Source organism: Drosophila obscura, unplaced genomic scaffold, assembly GCF_018151105.1.
Source record: "Drosophila obscura isolate BZ-5 IFL unplaced genomic scaffold, ASM1815110v1 contig_200, whole genome shotgun sequence".
Lineage (NCBI taxonomy): Eukaryota > Metazoa > Arthropoda > Insecta > Diptera > Drosophilidae > Drosophila > Drosophila obscura.
The window spans coordinates 211,526-238,163 of NW_024542791.1; the positions used below are offsets into that span (position 1 = coordinate 211,526).

The window sequence follows — 26,638 nt, forward strand, 5'->3', positions numbered from 1 at the left end:
GACAAGCCACAAGTATGCGTTAGACGTATCATTTATAGAATATACAATATATATAATTTAATAATAAATATAATATAATATATTATATACTTTACGGGATATTTTAACGTCGAATCGTTTAAAGATTTAATTATGATACTCGGTATATAAAAGAATATAAAAGTCGATCAATTTTTTAAGGTATATTAAAATACTTTTCAAAATGACCGCCAAACTCCATTTAGCGCACAGAAAATACCGACATTTTTCGCTCTCAAATCGTGGTAGTTTTTAAAAATTTGATCTCTTTTGGCCTCTTTTTTGTGGTGTGTTCTCAAATATCTAATGGTAGCGGGTTAAAAACTAGCCAATCTTGTAGAATTGTGTATCTATCGGATAAAATATTTGTTCGGGCTGGGGCTAACTAGCTAGTAATCAAACCGAATATCAAAATTGACGTTTCATATCACAAAATATCACGGTATGGCAGCCCGCAGCAACTACGAATTGCACAGTCGGCAACGCCACAAAACGACGACAAATTCGTTTTATGTTGTTTTTGTTTGAACCTAATATGTAAATAATCCAATAAAAAGGACTTGAACTGCAACTCTAAAAAATGTATGTATCTATCGGATAAATTATTTGTTTAGGGCTGAGATGGCCAACTACCTTGTAATATTAAACGGAATATTAAAATTGTGAATATGATTTTCCCGGTATGTTTAAGGTATATAATGAAATGACGTTTCTGAGGTTCCAGTCACACTCGAAAAAACAAATCAAGTGAAATATTTATCCAAATATTAAGACACATTTCAAATTGACCGCCAAACTCAATTTAGCGCACCAAAAATACTGACATTTTCGCTCTCAATTCGTGGAGAGTTTGCAAAATTTGCTCTCAATTCGTGGAGAGTGCTCTCTTTTCAGTGGAGAATAGAGTGTTTTTGTGGAGACTTTCCCCTCATTTTCGTGGTGTGGCAGCATGTTGCTGAAATTTTTCCCATACAAAATCAAATGTATCTTACGGGAACGCGTATGGAATAAAGATTCATTGTTGCGTCATTCCATACGCGTTCCCGTATGATACATTTGATTTGTATGGGAAAAATTTCAGCAACATGGGGAAATGAATTAGCAGCATTGCTGTGCAACTTTGGCACGGAATGAGCAACAATCTGCATACCTTGGGAAAATGGATATTATGGACTTGAGGTATTGTTTGTAATTTCAGGCTCCAATTAATGCAGAAACTACTCAGTCTCTGTTTTCAAGATATTAACGAAATTTGGCAGCTCACGGGTTCCAATAATAGGTATCAGAACCGGGATAAATGAATTTATAAAACACAAAACATTTGCATTAATAGGTGAAAAACATCTGAATCTAAGAAAAACACAATATTAATGTTTCAATGCAGCTTGGAACAACAAATTTCACATTAATTAAAGGAAATAGGGTATACAAAGGTCCATACGCATGCAGATACTTGGTTGACTAGCAACAATGACGGAATGTGACCGGAGTTCACACTCACGTTTTATGCTTTGGCCGTTTTTCTTTGAACCTTTTTATGTAAACAATGCAATGAAAAGGAGCTCTGAAAACTAGCCAATCCCGAACAAAATTTATTGAGGAATTGAATAAAATTTATTATTAAGGGAGGAATGGGCTAACTAGCTAGTAATATTATACCGAATATCAAAATCGAGGAATATCAAAGTGTCCGTCAGTATATTTACGGTATATTTTGATAATGACAAGGTATATTTCGGTATATTTCCGATGGCCAGGCGGTATTTTTTATTGATGACTCCGCGGTCACACTGAGGACAAGTTCAAAACAAAAAAATTTTTTGAACACGTCGGACGGGTGATGCGCGCGCCATTATCGCCGCGAATAACGAAAAATAGTGTCGTATTTCTTTCTAAACTCAAAAAATTACGCTGATATATTCCAAAAAAATAATCAAAATAAATTGATGTTATTATATTACTATCAAACAAAAACTGCCGATATTACTGTGAATCTCTGCGTTTAAGCGCGTAAAAAGTCGTTTGTTTACGTTTGGACAGCCAGACAATTTTGAAAACACGCGGGCAAATCGTTGTGGCTGCAATTTCGAGATATCTTTAATTGTGATTTTGTCAACGAAAATAAAAAACATCTCGTTTATTTGATTGCCACAAAAATCAACAATCGCAGACTCCACCGAATCAGCATCTTTGTGGAAGCAAAAGACGCCCGCCCACCAACAGCAACAACCAGCTTCCTCCCATTGTTGTTTTTGTGTCTCTCTCTTTGTGTTTGTGTGTGCGTGTTTTGTGCAACAAAGTCAAAGTCGGCGTCGATGCTGCGAAACGTGAAATGCAAATTATTGCAATAGCAACAAACAACAATCACTGCGGCAACAACAACGAAAACAAAACGGTTTCGCGTGTGTTGAAAAAATATTGTATTTGCAAATAGCAACAACAAGCAGAACAGCGTGTGAGAGGGAGACACGAAAATATTGCGCGCCAAAAGCGAAAGAAGGATTACACAAAAGCAACAACAACACAAGCAGAGAGACCAATTGGGAAAAAAGGAGAAGCTGTGCAGAAGGAGAAGCTGAAAAGAAGAAAAACAGCAGAAGCTGTGCGGAGGTCAAAGCGAAAACAGAATCTGGAAGCAGAAGCTGCGAAATAGCAGCAGCACACGCAGGAAGTTAGAGCAGGACAGCAATCGAAAGCAGCTGAGAGGACAAACAGCGCCACAACAAAAACGGGATAACAAATCAAAACAACAGCACAAGAGAGAGCGAGCTCTGGAATTCCAGTATCCTCTCTCCCTTCCACTCATCGCAATATATTCTACCCACCACAGCACGAAAGGGACGTGGAAAGGAGCAATAAACACTTGAAGCATTTGGGCTCTGTGGTGAGTTTTTTCAGCCAAAGGTCCTTCCACCCATATGTCCCTCCATCCCGTCTGTCCCTTTGGCCTTCTGATTGTCCCTCAATCCGTACTTTCCATCTATTGGAACTTCAATTTATCCGTAGGTCCCACCCCTCCACTCCACCCGTAGGTTCATACATTTGAAGGTTCCTCCATTCTCCCTCGCCGCGTTCGTTGATTCAATGTCCTCCGGGCAAAAAACATTTGGCAAAGTGCAAAAGTCAAGGCTCCTATTCAGGGTTTTTGATTTGCGCCGTTTTGACCTTTGGCAAAGCGAAAAAAAAGAGTGTAAAAAAAACATAAAATTGAGTGTGTGTGCACAGACGACATCCCGAGTCCTTGACTGGCGACAGCCAGCTCCTGAATATGCTGCACAGTGGTTGCTGTTGCACACAAAAATTGAGCAATTCCCAAGGCCCAGAGTCCATATCATCTCAGGCTGCACTTCCATGAGGAAATAACAGACATTACCTATGGGATTGTATGGAGGAAAAAAAATAGCGCAAAACAATGGGCCAACACAATGCTGATTAATGCACTGTGACGAAATTGGAAGAAATGTCTGCCCTGTGTCGTATATAATAATGCGCGCAAAATTTCGAATGAAGTCAGGTAGAAAACGGCAGAGATTCCCAGCAACCACCGAACGAGATTACGTGCCTTTTTTTTTTCCTGTTTACGGGACTGGGGGGTGGGGAGGGGATCTTTATCGAATTACCTTGAGAATTGATCGTGTGTGGCGAAATGGAATGCGATTTTAGGCAGAACTTTATTTGTGGAAACCGGATTGGACCAGGACCGGGACCCAGGCATCTTGATTTCTTAGGAACTGCAAAACCTAATGGAATGAGAGAACCCAATTTGGGTCGATAATCTTAAATGATGATTGATCGATGATGTTTCTTGATATTTCTTATTTGCTAAGAAACATAATGCTGAATGATCGTAGTTTATTTTTTGGGATAATCTTAATTATTTGGGAATACGAAAGGGATGTAAAACGATTATCAATATTCTTAAAGTACATATATGTGTGCTATTTTATAATAACCCTTGAGAGGCCATTCGTATTTAAACCGGATTGATATTATGATTCCTATATCTTGTTCATTGTTCATTCAAAACAACAAAAGAGATTATCCTTATTTCCGAAACATCCTTAACCGGATTGGGAAAAGGTTTCCGTTTCGAAACCTGATCAGGGAACAGGGAACAGGGAACTCCCTGTAGTCTCAACATTTAGTCTTAACCAGCCCATGTGCAATGTATTTTCCTCCCTAATTGTCTGCCCTGTGTGTTGACACTTATCCCATTATCTGCCATACACCACACCATGTCGTCATTGAGTACTGAATGTGAAAGTAAAAGCTGATAAGAGAACACTTTATGACGGACTCAAGTCCAAGCCCAGGCGAAAAAAAAAAAAACCAATAAAATGGTTTAAGAAATCGGGCAATTATGATTAGAGACTCCCCATTCCCAGATTTAATGGCAGCTTGGGGCACACTGTGCGGGGCAACGTCTGCTGCTTGTGACTCTCTGCTGCGCCCCGGTAATCAAACGTCTAGACAGTGTCCCGTCGTTGTTGCAGCTTCTTTAGGAGCCGTTCCCCCTTCCGCCCGTTCAGTGTGCAGCCGCCACCGCCACTCCTTGCCATTCGACAGGCTGCTGCTGCTGCTGCTGCACCCTTTTCCCTTCCTTCCATTCTGTAGCCTGCATCCTCTTTCGCCTCTCTTTATCCTGCATGCTTTTCGCCACTCTCCATCCAGCAGCCTTTTTTCCCTCCCTCCATCCAGCAGCCTTTTTTCCCTGCCTCCATCCAGCAGCCTTATTCCCTCTCTACATCCTGCCGTCTGCACCCGAAGCAACCAGCCCCCCCTACCAACAACAACACCCAGCAAACAGGACTCCCTACCCGACATTTCTCTCTCTTTCTCGCACATATCTCTCTCTGGTATACTCACAAACAAATACAACATACTTGTACATAATCCCGTTTTTATTGCGGCTGAGTGAGAAAAAGAAGCAGAAGATAAACAAGAAAAAGAAGGGTAGTAGATTCGGGTGAAGAATTTAAATACACTTCGAATAAATTTTTGTTATTTGGTAGAATCTTTTCTCACAAAGGACCAGTCTAAGACGCTGCCATTTTCAACGTTTGCTTGGATTATCCTTTGCAACGCTCTGCAGCATGCATAAATCTGGTGCCACTTCTACAAGGGTATAAAAAGGTCAGAGACAGAGTGAGAAATGTACCGCAATAATCGTATGGTAGTCCTTTGGTCTCTCACTCCCTTTTTGTTTTTGGTCCGACGCGTGTGAACTTCACTCAGATGGGCCATGCCACTCAATCATTATGAAAATAACGCTCGTAAATTACAAAACCATGGTTTTATTTGTCAAAATTTGAAACTTATTTGAACAGGCGCCAAGCAAAGGGCAGAAAGCGAAAACGACAAGCAGCAGCAGCAGCAGCAGAGAGAGCACCGCCGAACCACAGTCCAGTTGTTCCCCAATCCCCAATCGAGTTTCTGTGTATATGTGCGCGCGTATACGGTATATGTACGTGTACCGTTCTTTTTCGTTTTTGTTGTGCTTGTTTCGTCGTGTTCGTGATTAGCATGCTCATTCGCTCGTTTTTCTCACTCGCCCCACCCCCCATCCATGTCGCTGTATTGGTACGAGTGAAAGAGCCCTGGCATCCATCCCCATGAGCCCTTTCGATTCACTCACTCCGGCTTTCGCTCATATCAGAATCTACCCAAAACAATCGGCTCATTTCTGTCCCATTCTCATGTCCATTTTTATCAATGAATTTCTAATTACTGTACAATTTGTGTTTTTGCCGGATTATTAGCCCCCCAGTTCGTCTGCTGCATATCACATGGTTGTTGCCCATTTGGGTTGGCTTGGTTAATGATTGATAAAGTGTCCCTGATGGGTATCGACTGGCGGGAGTCTGTCCTCCAAAATTGGTGGCCCTGATTGCCTGCTATTAATCTCCGCTTGATTGATGGACCAGCCAAAGAGCTTCTTTCCCATGAATTTTTAAGCACAGAGGCAAATTTTTCTGTCAACATTTTTTATTAAAGTTGGTGAGAATTTAATGCACAAAAAGAATCAAAAAGTCCACATATTTTAGCTAATTTTTATTCCATAAAAACCGTACAATATTTTTGCAAATCCTTAAAATCCTTAAAAGATACATCTTTTAAGGAAATAATATGTTAAAAGCACTTGAAATTTTAGCATAATTTGAGATTCCACAAAATCAAGCATTCAACAGATTTTTCGGAACAACAAAGGTATACGAATATAATACAAAATTAAATGTATAATTTTAACTAGAAGTAAAGCTAAAATTAAGTAAATCTGAAACCTAGTTCTACCCAATAAAAATTGGCAAAACAGCCGAAACTTTTGGAAATATTTTGCAGTTCTACAAAACTCAACTGTTACCAGATGTTTTTGTCCCAAAAATAAAACTTGAAAACGACAATCATTGATATTGTGGATGTTGAAATTCCAACAATGAACAGATGTTTTTATAATAATAGAATTAAATTGAAAGAAGAAATTTAGACCTTCACAGATGTTTTCGGAAATTAACTTGAGCTAACTCTGGTACACTTATGTATTTATTCGACTTTAATACAATTAAATTTCAACTTAAATTGGGCTTTCATTTGTAAATCCCCACAATAGCGTGAACAATTTAACAGATGTTTTTTTATAATAGCTTGAACTAGACAATGAAATTGATTTAAATTTCGTACTTAAAAAAATGCCACCCCTCTGTGAATTGTAAAACATTTTAATTTATCGCAATTGTTATTTATGCGAATAGGCGGCGTATATTTCCATTTGCTTAAGTGCTTTGTTTGCTCAAATTACGATTAGGTCAACTACATAGCATAACACATGTAAATTCCATGGGAACACACACACACACACACACAAAATCATTCACTCATTTCCCTTTCTGGTTGTTGTGCTTCCCATTTCTGGATTAGATTTGCAAAAAAAAAAAAAGGCAAGCGACGGCGGCAAGGCCACACAAAAAACTAAAGCAATCAATGAGAGCAAGAACAAAAAGGAAATTCAAATGGTCATAGGTATACCCTAACATTAAGGGGCATATAAGCACCATGGAGCATTCCGCAAGATAAGCCAATCAAACTTAACCCATATTCCAGCCAACCACCGCTCACCTTATCGTGTTGATTGGGATCAAAAGTTCAGTGCAAGAGTTATCCAAACGAACTACTATTATTTGTTGTATTAGGTATTTGTAGTACTTAAAAACCCTTCCATATATTTGTCTGTTATTGATAAAATATTATAGAATGTGACAAGATTGGTTAGAATTAGGGAAAGCCAGTAGAAAACATTCTACGATGAGATAAGAAATAATACGCATAGATCTTTATATTATGGAACGATCCTCTGCCTAGAAAAAGTAAAAGTAAATGTATTATCTACTTATCTATTATAATCCCAACAAATCCCATTACCGGTCAGTCATCCAACTCAATGCCACAGTTGACAATACCCTTTCTCTTCCCTAGACTAAAAATGGGAGCAAGTGAAGGCCGCACGTTAAAACAGGCGTCGAGTGAATGAATGAAAAGTTTTTCCTTTTTTATTTTTGACTGTGGGCTAGTGCGGCGGGGGGAGCGGTGAAATAATTGTATCGTGAAGAGTGCGAATAAGGAGGGGCGGCCGTCGTCGGCCATGTGCTTGATACGTAATCATCGCATTTTTGTTGTGGCCCCACAACGACAACACAACGAGAGCCCACAAATAGCCATTTGGTGTGTGTGGTGTGGCTGTGTTTGTCGCCATATATGGTCATGTTTTGTGTAGAGTTTGTGTTGTGGAGTGGTTGGGTTTGGCGAGAGGTTGATAAGCCCACGGCTTGAGCTTGAGCAGCTCCTGAATTTACAGAGTGAGAAGGAGAGCGTAATTTCGGCTCCTGGAGAGGTGTGTGTGCATGGAAAGTAAGAGAAGGAGAAGAATGATTGATAACTGTAACCAAAGAATAGTAAGAATATTGAATGGAATATTCAGTGCCACAGCTTTGGGCAAGGGAGTAAATATATCTAATCTTTGCCATCTCTTCTCTATTAAATTTTAAACTCAAATAAACCACACCTGATGCCGAAAAGCGTAGAGAGATTGCGAAACATCTAGAGAGCTGTGTTGTGGAGAGTGCACTGGTGGAAAAAGCCTGATCTATTGGCGGCTTGCATTATTTTGCCCAAATGCGGATGAGCAACTGTTTGGCCTGGGAGAGGAAGATACCACGTACATAGAGAGTGCCGTCCCCTGTACTCGTAGTCAGTGATTGTAATTACGATTCCGGCTTATGCAATTCATCATTATGGCCACAATTTGCCCAAGCGACAGGCCCAGGCCCCAACTATGAAACAACAGCGAAATGCAATTGAATCGCGTTTGGAAATGAATGCCACTAGCAACAGCCCCCAAACCCCAGCCCCATCCACCCATCGGAGGAGGAGGCGCAACCCGAGTAACTCACAAAATATAAAAAGTGAAAACTTGTTTTCCTTTCCAGCTACGAAGTATTATTGTTTCTCGTTGTTTTCCCAGTTGTGAGTTTTTTTTTTCGCTTTTGTTTCTTTCAGCTTCTTTTTATTATGTCTTGCATTTGACTTTGACTTTTCAACCGAGGAGGCGTCAACAGTTGAATTGTCTTCCACTACTTCTGCTCCCCTCCATCGTCTTCGTTCGTCTTTGCTGCGGTCGTCATCATCGGTCACAGATCACAGTCACAGTCACAATCACAATCACAGTGTGTCGAAAGGCATTGACTATGGCAATTGGTTATCCTCCATGTAGTGTGGAATGGCAGTGAGTGATTGTCTGATTGTCTGATTCATTCAAGGTTGATCTAAGTTACACTTTGATGATTTTTGTAAGCTCCAAATAACTATCAAAAATTACCTCCAGAAATTAACTGAAAGAATTTTCTGGTGATTTGCTGCTGCATTCAAAAAGTTGCAGTATTCGCCCAAAAGTCACAGTTTACCGCAACCGTTATACATTCTGCATCTGCATCGACACTTTTACTGTGGGTGTTAATTGCATTAAAAGTGTTCATTAGATTAACAGGCTGCTGCTCCACACTGTGCAAAGGAGAGACGAAACCCCAAAAGCCACCACCCAATATTTTGTGGTGACTGACTGATGGCGACGCTCTAGCGGCGCTTTCGTTCCCCCATCCTTATGCCTTTTGCCACCCCGCACGCATTTGCAACAACACCCCAATTTGGGTGGTTGGTTGTTGGGGGGGCATGGCATCCAAGTAAATAAGCAATGAGTGCGCGATGGTGTGTGAGTGTGTGTGTTTGTCGAGCCGAAGGCTGTTGCTCTGCCTCTTTTTCCCCCTCAGAAAAGCGAACGAAGTGCAATGACGCGAGTCTCTCAAAGCAGCAGAGAGTCAAGAGCAGAGGGCAGTGAGCGCCAGCAGCAGAGAGTCAAGAGCAGAGGGCAGCGGCCACTCAAAGCAAGGTGTGTGAATAAAAAGGTGTTACACCCACGCCTTGAGTCTGAATCCAAAAGTGTATTGGACACTTTTTTGCTCCCTCCCACACACACACACCTCTCTCTCTCTCTGTGCGCCTGTCTGTGTCTTTGATTATTTTGAGAGGCAACTTCTGGCAATGCTTCACCTTAAATGAGTATATGCCCTGCTTCAAATCAGGAGAGAGCAGCATGACGAGCAACAGCAGCCGACTAATACTGTTTTTTCGATTTTCGTTTTCGTGCTGCACTTTTTGATGATTTCCTGTGAACATTTTGGATATTTCAACGTGAAGGAACTTGTTGCATGCGATTGCCACCAGTGTGCGAGCGAGTGCGAGAGTGTTTCTTCAGCAATTTAAGGTGTGACGTCAGCGCGTGTCAGAGATTTCATTGCGAGTTGCGAGCCAGCAAAGACTTTGCTTTTTATGGAACTTTCAATTATGGAACAAATGAAATCAATAAAGTTTGATTTGAGAATCTAAAATCTGATAATTTAATGCTGTTTTTTTTCTCTTTCTAAATTTACTGCTTCTTAAAAATAAAGCACTTAATAAGCTCTAGAGATTTCCGTGACACAGTTGAAAGTGAAACAGAATTTGGGAAGTTGTGTTGCTCAGAAAAACTACACTAAAAATAAATACATTTAATTTTGTATTTTATTCAAATTGGACAAAAGAACTGACAGGTGTTAGAAATTTGTAGATATTTTAAAATCTATTTTTGGATTCACTTATGGCAAAAGTTTAAGGGAATGCATGAAAGCGGAAATTTTGTGTAAATTAAATAGAAAAATGGAATTAGTCCGAGTGATAAATTTCATGTAAACGGCAAAGTTTATTGTAGTTCGATTTACAGAAGTTTGATTGTAGTTGCTGTACTTTACTAGGGGTTTATCTGGCATGTTTTACGAGCATAAAACAAATTTTGTATGAGTAATATTGCTATGCAAATGGTTTCCCCTTTCTCTTATTCTTGTGCCGGCTTGCCGTTCCGTTTCCGTCACTGATTGATTTCGATTGTTTAAATTGAGATATCGAATCAATCCGAAACGGGCTTTATTTTTGCCCACTCATTTCAGATAACCAAAGAAAAGACAGTGAGTGAAAGACAGGTATGGATCTCTGGCATTGTTTTCTCTGGTGCCTCATTTAATTGTTGTTTTTTTTTCGGTTGCAATCTGTATTGTGTGTGTGTGTATTTTTATTTGTTAAGTGCTGCAATTTCTTCAGGTTATATAAACGCTGTATTTAACCATTTTCAAATGATTATTGTCTGCGAGCGCGTAAAATGTGTTTTCTCGTGTGTGTTTATTCCTCGTCGACTGTTTCGCTGTGTTTTTGTTGCTGTAGTTGTTGTTGTTTTTGTAGTTTTGATTGGCTAATTTGATGTTTGTTGGTTGTTTTCGGCTCGTCAAGGCCGCCTCTTGTTGTAATGCTCATTTACACGCATTATGGTTCAAGCCATTTCTTGTGTGAAATATTTGAAATGGGGGTTTTGGGGCGGAATGGCTGGCTCTTGCATTATGTCGAATGAATATTAACTAATAATTTTTATGAGGCTCTCCCCCCCACCCCCACTGCTACAATCATTCGATAAACGACAGGCAAGACATTCAAATTTAACGACTCTCAAATTAAGCCATAAATTCAGTTTATATTCATGGTTGAATTCTTCATGAAATTGGCTCTGCTTTTATGGCTGCATAAAGAATAAAACTACACATATAGAGTAGAGATTTTCGCTGAAATTCTCCAAGCATTTAATCCATAGAAAAATCTCATGAACGCGTGAATACTTTAAGAGTGAAATGAAATATTCTTGGCAACAGAGTTATAAGTGAATTTATAATGAATGATGTCATACGATCATAGCTATTGGTTATGAGATTTTTACACAAAGAAATTCTTTGTTTTTTTCTGATGAAATTGAATGAATTTGATTAGTCATGAATCTGAGACCAGCAAATATGAATATCTATAGATCTGTGAAGCGGGGGAAAAGAAACAAAACCAGAATCTTGAATCCAAAATTTATGGGAGCAAATATGTATATATAATCCTTCCATAAATCGCAGAAAAAAACCATTAAAATTTAATGATTCTTAAAATATGACATGCATGAAATAATCCTCAAATTTTCTAATACGAATTTCGATTCGTGCACTAAAATCGTGAAAGATTACAATCATTTGGCATGATGTATTGGCTATTTAAAGATTTACTTTCGATTTGTGATGAAATTGTTGGAATATATTTACCTACAGTATACATATACTAGTGTAAAGAAAGTTTCTAGATACAATTCCTTTCTAGATCTCTAATGGAAAAAAGTTGTATAAAAGATTTTTCTTTTATTTTTGATACTACTTTAAAATTTTATATATAGAGATCTGCTGGAGAGATCTTATCTATAAGAAGAATATGACTTTACTAAAACTATTTACAATATATACACAGAATAATATCTTCTCAATATGTGCTCCAAGCATTTCCTCAAACTCTTTGTAGTATGTACTCTGTACCCTGTTAAATCACTGAGAATCCCCTGATATGGCCTCCATAAACTAGCCATTTTTATGTGCTCCATTAGCCCCATAATATAGACAAAAAAACACACAAAATAAATCACCAACAAATTTCGTTCAATGAGAATGGAAGCATAAAATTTAATGATACGAGTATTTTACAAAACTCATTCAAAACTTTCGACATTTTGGGGAAAAATAAGCAGACTTTTGCTTATGTAGTTTGGCTCTTTTTATGATTTTCAAATACAACAGATAAACCCCATTAAAAAAACTTCTTATCTGAGACTGACGTCTGGGTGGGGCATAATGTTCATTCATGGCCAAATATTTGCCTAAAAATATAATCTGCTTAGAGATAATTTTACTAGATTCAATGGCAAGGCATTTTTCATAAAAGAGCAATCATAAAATAAAATTTTATTAAATTTATTATTGTGCAAGTGGGGACGAGCGCGAGTATTATTCTGATTGTTGTTGGGGATTTTCGTGGATAAGCGTTTTGCACCCGCATGAGCATTATTTTTGGGTTTTGTTTTTCGGGTTTGATTAGCTCGATGCGGGATTTCGATTACGAAATTCTCTTAATGGACTTTACTTCTCCTACCCCCCCACACCCATTTGCCCCTCTTTTGGAAACAAATTTTCTGTTTATTGTTCACAAAAATATTCTCGTTTCCAGAATTGTTTATGTTTATGCGGAATGTCGAGTCGAATCGAATCGAATGTGGAATGCCACATGTGCCGCTGCTGACTCCTCCGTTTTTCTCTATTTTTTGTTTGGTTTTATAAACAGATTCTGCGCTAGGCAGCAGAAAAAAATAATTCCATTTTAGAAATATATTTTCTGTGTGGGGTTTTCGTTTTCTTGGAAACGAACGCTCTTGGGGCCGCATGTAATGTGTGGCATGCCTCTAGCCTCGCCTCGCCTCGCCTTGCCTCGCACTGGGCTCTTCGTGGAAAGGTCAGTTTTTTGAGTTTTGAGTTAGTTTCGAGTTAGTTTCTCCCCCTTTAATTCCCAGTACTCTATTAGAGGCCCCCGTTACCACGTTGAATGGCGTTTTTATATTGCGCAATTTGAACTGTTTTTTCGGTTTTTGGACTTTGTAATCCTCTATCCGGTTTTTGTTTTGTCGGATCTCTGTCCACTGGTCTCCACTGGTGTCCAGTGGTTTCCACTGGCACTTGTCAAGACCAAAATAAAATATACAAAAATGCATTAAGACTTAGTACGGGGTTATGTAAGCCGATTATTACATGCTCTTTCTGGTTTTTGGTGCAGCATTAAAAGGCGGAAAACATGTTTCCTAATATGATGTCTAAGATGATGAGATAATGGAAAAACCAAAGACGATTACTGGGTTAAGAGATGCGGCAGTAAAATTTCATAGGTGTTCCAACTATGAAATAAAAATAATTACTATAAAATATGATGAAAATATTTAAATTTTATTTTTTATATATTCTATTTAATATTATTTTGCTTTTAAATAAAGTTGTTTTTTTTATATTAAAATTTACTTAACAAAAGCTTTTTCCTATTTAAATTAAATTTTTTATAATTAATTACTAATTCAAATGTTTATTAAATATCAGCAAATATCTCGAATTAGGAAATACCCTCTGTAAGGGTATCAAAACTCCACGAATACTTAAAAGAAACAAAAATAAAAAATAGCCACACACACAAATTAAACTGAAAATTGTTATTAAAAGCGCGTACAAGACGACAAACGATGTCGACGCGGAAAATTAGTGGCTCTGAATGAAGTAATGAATGACTGAATGAGTGACTGAAGTGGACAGTCAGCAGGGGGGGGGCATAGAGGGGCGTGGATAATGGGGATGGGACTGGGGAGTGAAAGAGTGAAAGCCGGTAAGCCACTTTGCTGCACCGAATGACTTACATTGCCGAATGCTTTTGGCGACTCTGGACTTCCTGTGGTTGCATCTCCCGCTGGGTGATTGACCACAAACAGGGGCACCACTTGGGGCCACATAGAGGCGGCGGGTGTGTGTTGCAGGGACAGTGGCAGTGGCAGGAGGGAGAGGAAACAGATTAGCTAATTTCATGAGTCACTCAACCAGGTTCCGCTGCCGCAGAATATAATGAGCCGGGGCCCACAACGACTAAACGGGGCCAATAAATTCTGACACGCCATTAAAATTGAAAAAAAAGAAGAAAAAGTTTTGTAGGCCGAAGCTGTGGATACCCTGAAAGATGGGAATCAATCAATGGGAATCTATTTTATGGGAATTATATGATCTAGGAACAGCTTTGTTGAGTTATCCTAAGAAAGATAATCTTTGAAGTTAGCTTAAATAATAATTGAGTATTATTAATTATAAGGCTGATATTTCTTCTTCCTACGTGCAAAAAATTTGCTTAAATTATTGTATCTCTTGCAAGGGTATCTACAATAAAAAGAAAAGAAATTCCTAGGGTAAACCTATATACTAGCGGGAAATGTAGAGGGAAAATGTGGCTAGAGTAGATGATAGGAAATAGTTTGGATTGCGTGTGGCAGCGGCGGCCTCCCTTTTGTTCTTGGGTGCGAGGCAGGCAGACAAACACCAGTCGAATGTGGCAAACACAAATAAATAGTAAATATAAAATTTCTATGACTAACACGCGCCTACAACGACTCGAAGGGCAGTGCCTCAAAGAACCGACCTACAAGGGAAACATTTGAGCAGGGAATTGGGTGGAGGAATGAAGATTAGACCCAGGCCACAATTACTCAGGATCCATGACATAAGTGCGAACGGTTCAGGGGCTTACCCTGGCTTTCTTTAGCAAGTACAATTAGAGCTTAAATTAAGTATAGCTGAAATATTTATTCAAATAAAATCGAGTTCAATCAATTTTTGCTGCTGGCAGGTAGATCCAAACCAAATCAATGACCTTAAATGATTCAAACCAAAAGTTTGCTTAAACTTTGATTGAAAGTTAAACTTTGGCTAAGCCACACAGAAAGTTCGACCACAAAAGTTTGAGCACAAAACCAACTCTGAAAACAAAAGAAAACTTAAGTTTGAAGCCAGAATTCTTATCGGTTTTCAAGAATATTTTTATAAAGCTATGATTGATTATGTGGATTTCAATATTTTATACGAATATCTCCCTGCTGGAGCAATCAAAAGGGAAAACAAAAAGTGGAATGCATAATTACAAAAGCGCACAGAAAGTACTCGTAGCTTTCCGCTGAGACAGCAGCAGAGGCACTTTCAATTGTTGGTTTGTTTATTGATCTGTTTTCCGTTCTGGCGGCGTCAATATTTGGTCTAGACACACACCACAGCCGCCCACACACAGACCCACACACAGACACACACAGTCTATGAATATTTGGCAAATAAGCAAATGATATGCGTACTTGCGAGAGCCCGGCCAACCCCCCATATCAATTATTTTTCTTTGTTTTTTGTGTCTAGCTGAAATGAAACTATGCAAAATTCGAAACCCAACCCTGAGAGTAGTCTACGCGGCAACTCCCTAACCCCCAGGGAGTCGCCCTTGGTCTATACAACCCCATAGTCATGAGTAGAACATAAGCCCATTAGCTTTATTGGAGTTCCCGTTCTCAGAGTGCATAAAATTAAGACTGGAAACCTAAGTAGAGTAGATCGCTCTTTAGTTTTAAAATTCCGTAAATGTGAGCAGAAGTGGACGCTATTCTGTGAATCACTTTAATTTTTATCATGCACACGACATGTATTTTGTTTTGGAATTCTCGGGCATTCTCATAGCCCCAACAGTCCATCTAAGGCATTTACTCTTAATACAATAATGTTCCCCCTAGTCAAGTTAAAAGCCCGTAACCCAGAGGGAAACGTTCCTATGATACAAAACCACCTCCCAACCCTCACCAGAACCTCCTCCCGACGCCATCAAAATCCCCAATTCTCAGTAAAACACCCCCTAGTCTTTCCAACCCCCTAGGTCCCCTCAAACCAAATCGGAGCCTTCATATTACTTGCATCTCCAATCTCTAACTTAGGGGTGCTCTCCCCTACCCCTGGTACGTATCCCATACCAACCCTCAACCCCTATGTAGCCCCTGGCAACCTTCCCCCATAGAACAGCTGATGATTATGTTGGCCCAAAGTAAAGCTGCCAGCCACCTCCCGCGCGACACACAAGACGACACCTGACGAGCCCCCAACGACCACAAGAGCGTCGTCGTCGTCTGACTCTTGTGGGGGGGAGGGGAAAAATGTTTATGCATGATGGGGTGGTAAGGGTTGGGCTGGGGGGATGGTGGGTGTGGAGACATTTTTGCGATTGTTGTTCCGTTTGGTTTTTTGTTTACCATTTCTGCTATCCTGTTGAAAAATCAGGGAAATCTATTTATTGATGTTTTTCGCACAAAGTGCCACACAGAGAAAGAGAGAGAGAACGCTAACAAATAAGAGACAGAGCAAGAGAGAGAGAAAGAGCCAAGGGTCGATGTTCGCCTATGACGTCAGAGAAAGAGAGACAGAGAGAGAGCGTTCGAAAGGTGAGAAAGCTTTCGCTTAAAGCTTCCTTTGCTGAAGAGCTTAATCTCTCTCTCTCTCTCTCTGTCTGTCTCTGTCCTGTCGCTCTTTCTGCGTGCTACGTGCTCTCTGCTTGGTAGACAGGTCCTGTTGCTGACGTCATTGCTCCTGTTTGATGGCAGCAAAGACTCCTGTTGCTCCTGCCGCTGCCGTGTGGCATGCAACCTGCCTGCTGCCTGCTGCCACTTGCTGCTCGCCGGTTCATTTGAGGCGGAGTATTTGAGTTAGAGTTGTTGAATGGCGGGCTCCAAAAGCCCGCCCCTTCAGCTGGGTGGCGGCACTCCACCAGCCCTTCAACCCACCTCCCCCGCCCCCCGCTCTATTTTGGAGTATGTTTTTCTCCTGCAGGATATGCTGAGTTGCTCCTTGCAAGAAGTTGCTCCATGTCTTGGCTGGCATCTTGAGCCAGGGGAGGGAGCCTCTTGGGTGGGACGGGGGCTGCCGGTCTCTCCGCATTTTCCGCATTTTTGTTGGTGTTTTGTGTGTGGAGCGGCCATTTTCTCCATGGAGCCAATTAGCACCAGGCGAACAGGAGGCAGGAAGCAGACAACAGGCGGAACAGTCAACGTGGCGCTCTTTAGAGGGCGATAGGATGCTCACACAAAGAGCAGGGAGCAGCCCCAGCAGCCCCTACAGATTCCGGAACAGCTCACAGCGAGGGAGAGGCATGCTGGAGGATGGATGCTGTGTGTGTGTGTGTGTGTGTGTCCTTCTCCTGTGCAGCAGAGCAGCATGCGCGGGGGTCAGGTCAAGGCCCAAAAGTGCCCACACATATGTACACATCATATGTGTGTGTGTGTGTGTGTGTCTGCTTCCATTGTTATAACCTGCCTGCCACGCTATTCTGTGGCTTCTGTGGCTGGCACAGAGAGAGAGAACAAAAGAGAGCTTTCACTTTCAGCAGAAGGATTTTTAATCCATTTTGGCTTTGGCATTACATATCGTCTACATATACGGATACGGATACGTATACGTGTCTATATGTATCTGGGTCAGCTGTTTGGCTTATGCAAGTCCAGTCCCCAAACCAACCCCTCCCTTGTTTGGACTGAGCTGGATGGGTGGGGGGTGGGGATCTACTACTGGCTGGAAATGAGGAAGCCTAAAATAGCAAAAAAAAAAAGCCAAACGCGTTACGTGTGTTCGCGTTGCACTCTGCACAAAGTTGCAGCAGCTACAGCAGCAGCAGCCGCAGCAGAGGCAACAGCGACACACAGTGGCAGCAGCAGCCAGCAATCGATTGCAGGGGTCCGGTTACCAACATTTAGCTGCTCTGCTCACAGTTTTTAGCCGTTTGTTGCGTTGATAAGAACACACGTCGAAAGCGAAAGCGAATGCAAAGGCACAGGCAAAAGCAAAGGCATTGCAAAAAGAAAAGAAACTGTGCTAATAAGATGTGAGCCACAAAAGAGCAGAGGAACAGGCAGCAGCAGCAGAAACCAACCAATAAACCATCAGGCACCAGGCACAAGGCACAGGCACAGGCACACACACCCAAAAAAGAAAACTTAGCAACAATCGATTCTCCCGTTTGAAATTCGGATAAAAGTAAAATCTTTAAGTGAAAAATTCCCAGTTCCAAAACGAGCGAAAAATTCCATCAAGTTGCAGCGAGTGAAAAATCGAAAGAAAAAAAACCAAACCAAGGATGCAGCGACCAACACCGAATATCTCCACGAGCATTATGAGCCGCATGTCGGTCTTTGAAAGTGAGTCGAATCAGAGTCAGTTCAGTAGTCCCTCCACTCCCCCCTCCCACTCCTCCACTCAATTCATGCATTAATTCATGGGCTCTATTCAAACCTAAGCTGTCTTCGAATCAGCCAAACAAAAAGACACAGAAAATGAGTGAAATCTGCTATTCTTTTGGCTTTTTCTTTTGCTTTTATTTTATTGTAAAGTGTGAAATGATTAAGTGCCCGAAGTTGCAGCCAAATCTAGATGGAAAGTGTGGAAAAATACTGCGAGTGTGTGGCTTAGATGAAGAAAGACAAACACGAGACACGTACAGGTGATAAGGTTGAAAGATTTTTTTAAGTTTCTGGCATTTGTTTGTTTGATGATGATGGTTTTTTTTTGTTTTTTTGTTGGGATGCGCAGTTTGACGGCAAAATAGTTGCTTTGATAAGTTTGAAAAAGTTTAAGCAAGTGTTTAGCCCCCGCCTGGTACTCATGGGGTATATTCAATTTGGTGCAATGTACGTAACAGCCAAAAGGGAGCAGTCTCTCTTTGCACCCATAACTCTTAGCCAGTAAGACTTTATTTACACTCGGCGACAATCGAAGTTAGTGTAGCGGTGCAGTTGAAGAGAGGGCCTTACATTTACTACTCTGTCCTTCCACTTCTAAATCTCTCCCAGTTAGAACTGTACCCCTTTAGAGTTCTTCCATCAGAAGTGTGCCGCGGCAAAAAGTTTCTTTTTAAAGATTTCCAAGGATTTTTTTTTAAAAGAAAAAATATTACTTATTACATATGTATATTTCTTGAATTTAAAAGGCACACGATATTTGAAATTAGCGTTTGGTATTTTGGTTTTTATTTCCATTCTTTGTATCGGTTTCCCCTATATTAAGAATTTTGTGGAATATCCATTAAAAGTTGACAAATTCCAAGTCTTAAAAGTCTCTTTAAGAAGCTAAAAAAAAACTTGTTAGTATTTTATTAAATCGTAGCTCTCTTCCCAGTGAGACGCATAGCTCTGTCAGCCGATTTAAATGATCAAGAACTAAATTCTTTAACTGTTTTCGATTGAGTTCTATAAGTGAGACCTGCAAGAAATGTGTACTGGAAAGTGTAAGCCCCTCTTCATTTTGATGACAAAGAAAAGTTGGCCCAATGCCCCCTGATGAATATCATATGGTTAGGCGCTCGTTAACCTCTCATGACAATGGTTCACGTTTAACTTTTAAACAGTACGCGACTGTCATGGCTTGTTGAGCCCTTAACCCGGTTATGCGAATGGCGTTCCACTCGATTCTGTACTAGAAAACTTTCATTTACCCATGTGCCTGGCGCTGCTTGATCGTCATATTCCAGAGCCTCTTCTTGCCTATCATAAATTGTACACACACACACACACACAGAAAATGCAGTGGGTCGTCTCTAATGTTTGCTTGATTTATGTGCCATAGTCTGGGGGTCATTCGGTGAAAACAAATTGCATATACTCGTAATTAGCATGAGTGGAGTGTAGTGGAGTGTGTGGGCTGTTAGAGGGTTTTGCCTGGGTCCCCCTTATAGAGCGTCTCTTTCGTTTATTTCATTTGCGTTAATTTCACACCCAAACTGAGACCCAGACGAGGAAATACTTTTACACCAACAGCTACAGCAACAGCAAATGCACATGGGCATGGGTATGGGCATGGGCACCACCTCATTAACCCACATGGAAGCAAGTCGCGCACAATTTTCTAACACGGTCTGGCCTCTGGAGGATGGGGATGGGGGATGCCTGTGTTTGTTGGTTAAACAAACAGCCAGTCGAACCACTCGATTGCGCAAGTGAAAACTTGTTGGGGCGACGATGGACACACCATAAGTGAAGCCAGTCCAGCCCCAGAGCCCCCCTGGAAGTCTGCCTGCAAGTGATAGAAAAATACACTCTCCCAATGGGGCATTCTGGGCATTTGCAGGGCATTTTAAGAGATCAGTAGTTTGGCGGATATAGGCCTAAGTGTACGCGTTTCCTGCGTTTCGTTCGCTGAGATTTATTCTGTTTTTTTTTGGCCAATTTTAATAAATCCTTAATGGAACATCACTGGCAGTGCACATAAATATAGCTAACAGGGAAATCCTCATGCCAAAAAAACAAGTGTCGTGGGATAAGTTTATTGTGTTATCAGATATTGGGTTCGTATTTTATTGGTATATCATAAGCACACAGAAGCAATATGTTTAAGACTATTTTTTTTTAGTGATATAATTTAAAGATCACCATATCTTAAGATTATCATTGAAAACAGTGTCATAAGTAAGAGAATCATGTTAGATGCAAAATGGAAATACTTATTAATTTTTCAAGGGTATACTGCGACCCAACCAACCTTTTGCTTTTTTCTGCGGAAACTAATTAAAAATCATTACAAGCATTGGTTCAATCCATAGTAAGTGAAGGGCCCAGACATCGCTGTAAATGCACAGAGTCGACGGCCAGCGCATGCAAATGCATCCCTTTGAAAAAAAATAGAAAAATCAATCAAAATTGATTTGCATACGATTTCCGATTGGGTCACAATTGGTATATAAAGGAGGGCATGGCACACATGGGACATGCAATAATTAGCATAATGCACGTTTCATCATTAGGGTCCAGCGACAGATGTTAAAGGTTAAAGATTCGGGGCTTTCAGGGTCATTAAATAGCCGCCAAACAAGAGATTTTGTTGTTCAAATGCTGACGAACAATGTGAAATTATGAACGAATGACTGACTGAATGTGTGTGTGTGTGTGTGTGGTGCCTCCGCTGAATGAACATTAATTTGTTGGAATTGCCTGAAATGACTCTGATGAAATTTGATTGATTGATTGTCGAATGTGAACTTTGAGATGAGATGTGGTGGAGTGGCGATGGCAATTTAGCCTTTGGTTAACCCTCTCTTGGAGATGCCCAATGAATCCCCCGATTCGTGTGAACTAGTTTGCCAATTGAAATGTCTTTTGATTGAGATATTTTCTTGTGAGATTTAATACATAATTTCAGTTTATTGTTCATGTTCAGGAATTGAGGCATTAAAGAGGGTTCTCTTGTGGTACACAAGAAATCAAATCAAATGGATTTTTATTCTATAAGATGATATGAGGAAATTTGTTCATTTGAGTTCTTAATTTATTCCCTAGCAAGTTCAATTGATGGAGTATTAATCTACTTAAATTTTCAAGAGTTTTATACAGCTTTAATCCATTAAATTTGTAGACAACCAAAAGCTAATAAATCAAACAATGATAAATTTGATTTGTTTAGCAATTCTCTTACGTTCAGGTAATAAAATATTTTCTTGTGTTCTTATTGTCCAAAAATTACGAATTTTCCACTAAAAACCAAAACTAGTTAGCTTCTGCAATCTATTTACTAGTTCCATGAGACAAAATCTCTTTAATCTCCATTAATTTATGTGTACAAGATTTAAATTTTTGGCACAGTGCCGCCTGATCCACTCCACTTGCAACTTGATTTTGGCACAGCTCTGATGGAGTTGGAGTTTCATTCCAATCTGCAGCAGTACTTATATATTGGTACCATCTTTCGCCCCCGAAGCGTTTTTCAGCAATGTCATTGCCCTTTCGTCGCCGGGGCTTCTGTTGGCTGCCTCTGCCACTTTGTCTCTGTCCCTTATCATCGCCTATTAATCTAGTTTAGGCTTTGGGCTTTGGGCCATAGTCAGCGACAGCGACAGCGTCAGCGACTAACTAGTTCGCACTGCTGCCGCCCCAAATGTGGGTTAATATGATGGGTGAACAAAAGAAGTTTGCTCCGGTGATGGTTCAGAAAAGAATTTACAAAAAAGCAGCACAGAACCGAAGAAAAGAATCGGTGAAAAAAAAACAAGAACAAGAAAGTAAAAAAAAAAGAAAGAACTTTACCGCTGACTTGAATCGAGTTTCTGTTCATGGGGTGCCCCATTCCCCACTGCTCACGTGGGTCATATACCATATACCCTTGCGGAGGGTATTCTCATGGTTTCTGCGGGAAAGTTATCAGAAGTATTACATGAATTTATTAAGTGGCTGCTGCATCTGGCCTTCTTCTTCTATCCGTTTTACTCAATTAGTTTAAGTCATCTATGCAGCTTGTGTAGCAGAATTAGACGTACAATTCTGGGTACAAATTGTCCATAAGTGAAAGGATACAGTCGTGTTAAATAGCACTTATAAATAAATACAATGTTCCACGGGATGTGCGGAACTTCAGCTACTTCTGCTATAAAAATACAAATTTATACGATCACATACAAATAATTAGCTATTAACGTAATAATTAAATTTTACAAGCTGTAAGAGTATCTATGCTTCAGCTTGCCGCAGAAATTCCTTTCTTTTTTTTACGGTTTTACAGAGAATTTCTGCCTTGTCGGCTCTTGAGCTGTTGTTGTGTTTGGTTATTTTTTTTGCCTGCTGTTTTTTTTTTTTTGTAATAACAAATTGACAATGACATGAATGAGAGGAAATATTTAACCTTAATAAACGGCTGAAGACGTTGCGCTTTAGACGTCTTTTGTTCGGTTTTTTTTTTTGTGTGCTCTGTTGTGGTGGCGGTGGCATGGTACCGTGTGGAATGCATTGTTGCAGCAGGCTGAACTGATTTATGGAAGGCCAAGTGGCAATTAAACTTGGGCAGACCCAAGATAGCAGAGAATGTCCAGAGCTTCGGCCATAGAACGAGAGTCGTACGAGTCCATTCACCATGTTAATCGCTGGAACTCTTTTCGCTTTCAGATACCGCATTCAGGCACAGTTCGGCGGAGTCAGAGAACGAGGCCGGAACGACAATGATGTCAATGAGCAGCTCCCCACCGGCAACGCCAACGGGCGTACAGACCGACTCCGAGGGCCTCATATTGCCCAAAAAGCTGATCAATCCCTGTATTGAGAACACCGATCGCAAGGAGCTGCATCGAGAGTTGAAATTCAATGCCAGAATGTGAGTAAAACTACAGGAATCTCCTCTATACATATATCACTCTCTAATCTCTATAAATCTTTTTTGCAGTGGCAAGAGTGTGCTCAACCAGAAATCGGAACTCCAGCGTGCCTACGACAAGCAGAAGGAGCGACATGCGGCCGCCGAGCAGCATTCCCCCGATGCGGAACTGGTGGGCGGCATACCCGGGCTCAAGGGCGAGCTGGGGCGTGTGATTTTGGAGCGCGCCCAGAAGCATGAGGCGGCGGCTCAAAAGCAGGATGCCGATGAGGCCGAGGATCGGCAGTATGTGAATCCCGAATATCTGAATGTACGCGCCAAGCTGCGCACGGCGAATGGACCCAACTAAAAGGAGGATGCAATGCAACCACCACCCCCCCCGACCCTCGACTTATCATAATTAACTTTTAAAGAAGAGATGTAACCAAATTGAAACGAAATATGTTTAATGTGTTGACTTTGTGAACTGTTTTCATTTTGATATTATGCAAAACTAGTTGTATTGTTTAAACCTAGACCTAAGCCATTTACTTTAGTGTTAGCTGCTAATTTTAGTTAACGTTTCTTGGACTAATTTCACCCCCCCCCCCCCTCTTAATTTCGATGTGTGTGTGTATAAACCATTTGTATAAAGTTTTCGTTTCTTTAAGAAGTCTATTCTTCCAACAAAAAAACCAAAACAAAAACACAAACCACAAAACAAATATTGTATCTAGTGTAGTTATATGTGAACGTATATGATATGATGTGTATCTATATCTTTATCTATATATATATTAGTGTGAGATCGATAGTGCTGTAAACAGGGCAAAAGTGTTAGATCGTAAGACAGAGATAGAGACCGAAACCGGGAGAATGATATTGATCTACAAAAACAAAAAAAATAAACTATTTTATGTCAACAACAAAAACAGAACAAGCAAAGGAAAAATTTGAAACAGATTACAGAACTATATACAATATATATCTATATACAAATTTAGTTTCTGGAATTAATAAATTTTATTGTAGGTAAACAGTTACATAAACATTCGTTGAATTATTTTTGCATTTTTTTTTGCATCCAGCAATTGGAGATTTGTATGAAAAACACCCAACAGTAATACTAACTTCAACTGGAACTGTAACTGGTTCTTTTTTTTGGCATCTTTTGGACATTTTTGATGGACATTTTTTCTTCTGCAATCAATTATAATTGATTATTCCTGGAAAAATCATACAAGGATTAATTTATAACTCGAAGTATTTTTAAATATTACGCTAGAACTTATTTCAGGTTGAATCACTGCTTTGGCTATTATTAAAATCTAATCCGAGATTTTTTCCTTTTTCCTTGTTTATTTTTTCTTCTTTTCTTTTCCATTCTTTCCTTTGCCTTTGCCCTTCACTGAACTTTTCCTCGCTAGTTTTTCCTCTTGCTGCGTATGCGTATTATTTTGTTCTTAGATTAAAGATCAAAGAGATTAATCCGCTTACCTTTCGAAGTTTCTCCATCTCTTCCTCCTGTTCTTTGGCTATTTTTGCGCGCGTCTCTGCTACTTTCACACGGAACATTTCTACCTTCTCCTGAGCATTCTTCAGATCGTCCTTGCACTTGTTCAGCTTGTTGAGCGTATTCTGAACGACATTTGCGGCATTCTCCATGTCATCGTCGTAGGCCTCCTGCGTTAAATTAATGCGATGCTTGTACTCATCAATCAGTGTCGTGTACTTAAGGTTGGCACTCCTCCACACAGTCTTATCCGTATCAGTCAGCTCTTTCAGTTTGTCCAGCTCATCTTGTATCACCTATAGATATATATGAGGTATGGTTGTTCTTTAGTAAAACGAGAGGTGATGCCGCATAACGCGCGACTAGTATAACCGAACCAATCTCGTCCAAATGAGAGACTCAATTAGCACAGAAAATTACATCCAGACTAAACTAAAGTAGCTAGAAATATAAATTGGGCATTTTGGGTACTTTTTTTCTCTCATTAGACTTGTTAAAGATCTTCCGGAACAATCGGTAATAAGTGCAAACTAATTTTTGTGGTTCCATGTCGTATATTTCTATTAGAAATAATATGAATTTTGGGACTTGCATTGTTAATTATTGAATGAGGGTAAACCAATCTATTTTCATCGGCATCAAAATGACATTAATAAAACGCGAAAAATGCGGGTAAGCTGCCACTAAGAATTATATATTGTATACCGTTGAGGATAATCAACCAATGAGTGGAACAAATACTTTATAGGGTGTACAATTTGTTTATGTTACTGCCTCTACATATATCGTGTGTTAAACAAACCTTTATTTTACCTGCATCTTCGTAATAGCGCTGCTCCAACTTATCGCGCGACCAATTAACCTGATACCGTGTCTCAATGGGAGACTTGTCTGTGGTAGAATAAAGGCCAAGTATTATGGGTGTTTACGTGTTGCTGGAATACTCACAGTCCATGAGGTATTGCTCCTCCTTTTTAAATGCACGACGTTTTGATATCGATTGCGGATCGGCGGACTTTCCCTGCTTAGACTTAAAGAGTTGCGTGGCGAGATCATCGTGCTCGATATTCATGTCCTCATAGGGCTTAGCCAGTATCTCCATGATATCCACCTGAATGTCGCTATCGGGGCAGAAAAACAATCAACCCGTGACATATCTAAGCAATCATTTACGGACTCACCGCATCAATGCCATAAAACCCTGGCATAACTCATTATTCTCTATCAAATCATTCCTCAAAGAATTGATCAGGCGTATAATCTCTTCCAGATCGACATAATATTTGAGAGCCTCCAGTTCCTTTTCAGTTTTTCCAAACACCAAGGTATCCAAATAAATCGTGTCGCCATGTTTTTTAAATCGTTTGTAATATTCATGACTGGACCAACCAAATATGGTTTTCTTCGGATCGGATCCCTTGGGTGGAAGGGTTCGCATGATGATAATCTTCTTGATGATCTTCTCCAGCAGATAGTTGATGCACGAAATGCTAAATCCTTTCAAAAGCTTTTCGTAGCGGGCCCTGACCAGTGCGTTTATGTTGTAAACCGAGGTTCTCGAATTTGGACTAATGGCCGATGGTCGATACTTCATGGGCGACAACTTTGTGGTTCGGCGTTTACTTATCATCATAAACTGGATGTCGAAATTTTTCGTAGCGAACAAATCCTTTTTTGGTATCCAATCGTCTTCCGGCTCTTCGCTGCCTTCGTCGGATACACGCTCGAAGGGGGCCAGCAACGCCTTGAGATAGGCATCACGACAGAGATGCGACTCCGGCTCCGGCAGGGGAAAGAAATCCACCGGTGGAAATGCGTGCTTAAAACCCACTTGGGCCGGCGAAGACTTTGGTCGGCGATTCAATATAGTGGTCATAATGCACGTCCAGTTGGTCTCTATATATATATATATATCTGTATGGGTTTCGGTTCGAGTTATCGTTTTGGGGTAATGTTTTTTACTGGATTTAAAAGT

General features: G+C 40.2%; 2 protein-coding genes across 4 annotated transcripts; one reads left to right on the plus strand and one right to left on the minus strand.

Moving 5' to 3' along the window:
* The first annotated feature begins 1,898 nt into the window (after positions 1–1,898).
* Positions 1,899–24,179, plus strand: LOC111079910 (protein FAM107B). 2 transcript variants are annotated; one of them, XM_022375247.2, is made up of 3 exons: positions 1,899–2,902; positions 22,967–23,171; positions 23,241–24,179. In XM_022375247.2, exons 2-3 carry the CDS (start codon positions 23,020–23,022, stop codon positions 23,518–23,520), a joined length of 432 nt encoding a protein of 143 aa, XP_022230939.2. In that variant the 5' UTR covers positions 1,899–2,902; positions 22,967–23,019; the 3' UTR covers positions 23,521–24,179. The 2 variants fall into 2 exon arrangements, with proteins under 2 accessions (XP_022230939.2, XP_022230938.2); XM_022375246.2 differs by lacking the exon at positions 1,899–2,902 and adding an exon at positions 17,817–18,241 and having other exon boundaries at positions 23,241–24,176.
* A 251-nt stretch (positions 24,180–24,430) lies between these two features.
* LOC111079907 lies at positions 24,431–26,633 on the minus strand. Of its 2 annotated transcripts, XM_041593848.1 has the most exons (5): positions 25,845–26,630; positions 25,612–25,784; positions 25,466–25,554; positions 24,648–24,959; positions 24,431–24,589 (listed from the first exon to the last, which is right to left on the minus strand). In XM_041593848.1, the coding sequence occupies exons 1-5, from the start codon at positions 26,537–26,539 to the stop codon at positions 24,509–24,511; spliced, it is 1,350 nt and encodes a 449-aa protein (XP_041449782.1). In that variant the 5' UTR covers positions 26,540–26,630; the 3' UTR covers positions 24,431–24,508. The 2 variants fall into 2 exon arrangements, with proteins under 2 accessions (XP_041449782.1, XP_041449783.1); XM_041593849.1 differs by lacking the exon at positions 24,431–24,589 and having other exon boundaries at positions 24,851–24,959; positions 25,477–25,554; positions 25,845–26,633.
* Positions 26,634–26,638: the final 5 nt, after the last annotated feature.

Coding starts and splice junctions, on each gene's coding strand:
- LOC111079910 (XM_022375246.2), top strand. CDS start 18,181: ATGCAGCGACCAACACCGAATATCTCCACGAGCATTATGAGCCGCATG. Junction 18,242..22,966: donor CCGCATGTCGGTCTTTGAAA/GTGAGTCGAATC, acceptor TTTCGCTTTCAG/ATACCGCATTCAGGCACAGT. Junction 23,172..23,240: donor TTGAAATTCAATGCCAGAAT/GTGAGTAAAACT, acceptor TCTTTTTTGCAG/TGGCAAGAGTGTGCTCAACC.
- LOC111079907 (XM_041593848.1), bottom strand. CDS start 26,539: ATGACCACTATATTGAATCGCCGACCAAAGTCTTCGCCGGCCCAAGTG. Junction 25,785..25,844: donor GGTTTTATGGCATTGATGCG/GTGAGTCCGTAA, acceptor CTGCCCCGATAG/CGACATTCAGGTGGATATCA. Junction 24,590..24,647: donor AGATGGAGAAACTTCGAAAG/GTAAGCGGATTA, acceptor ACGCATACGCAG/CAAGAGGAAAAACTAGCGAG.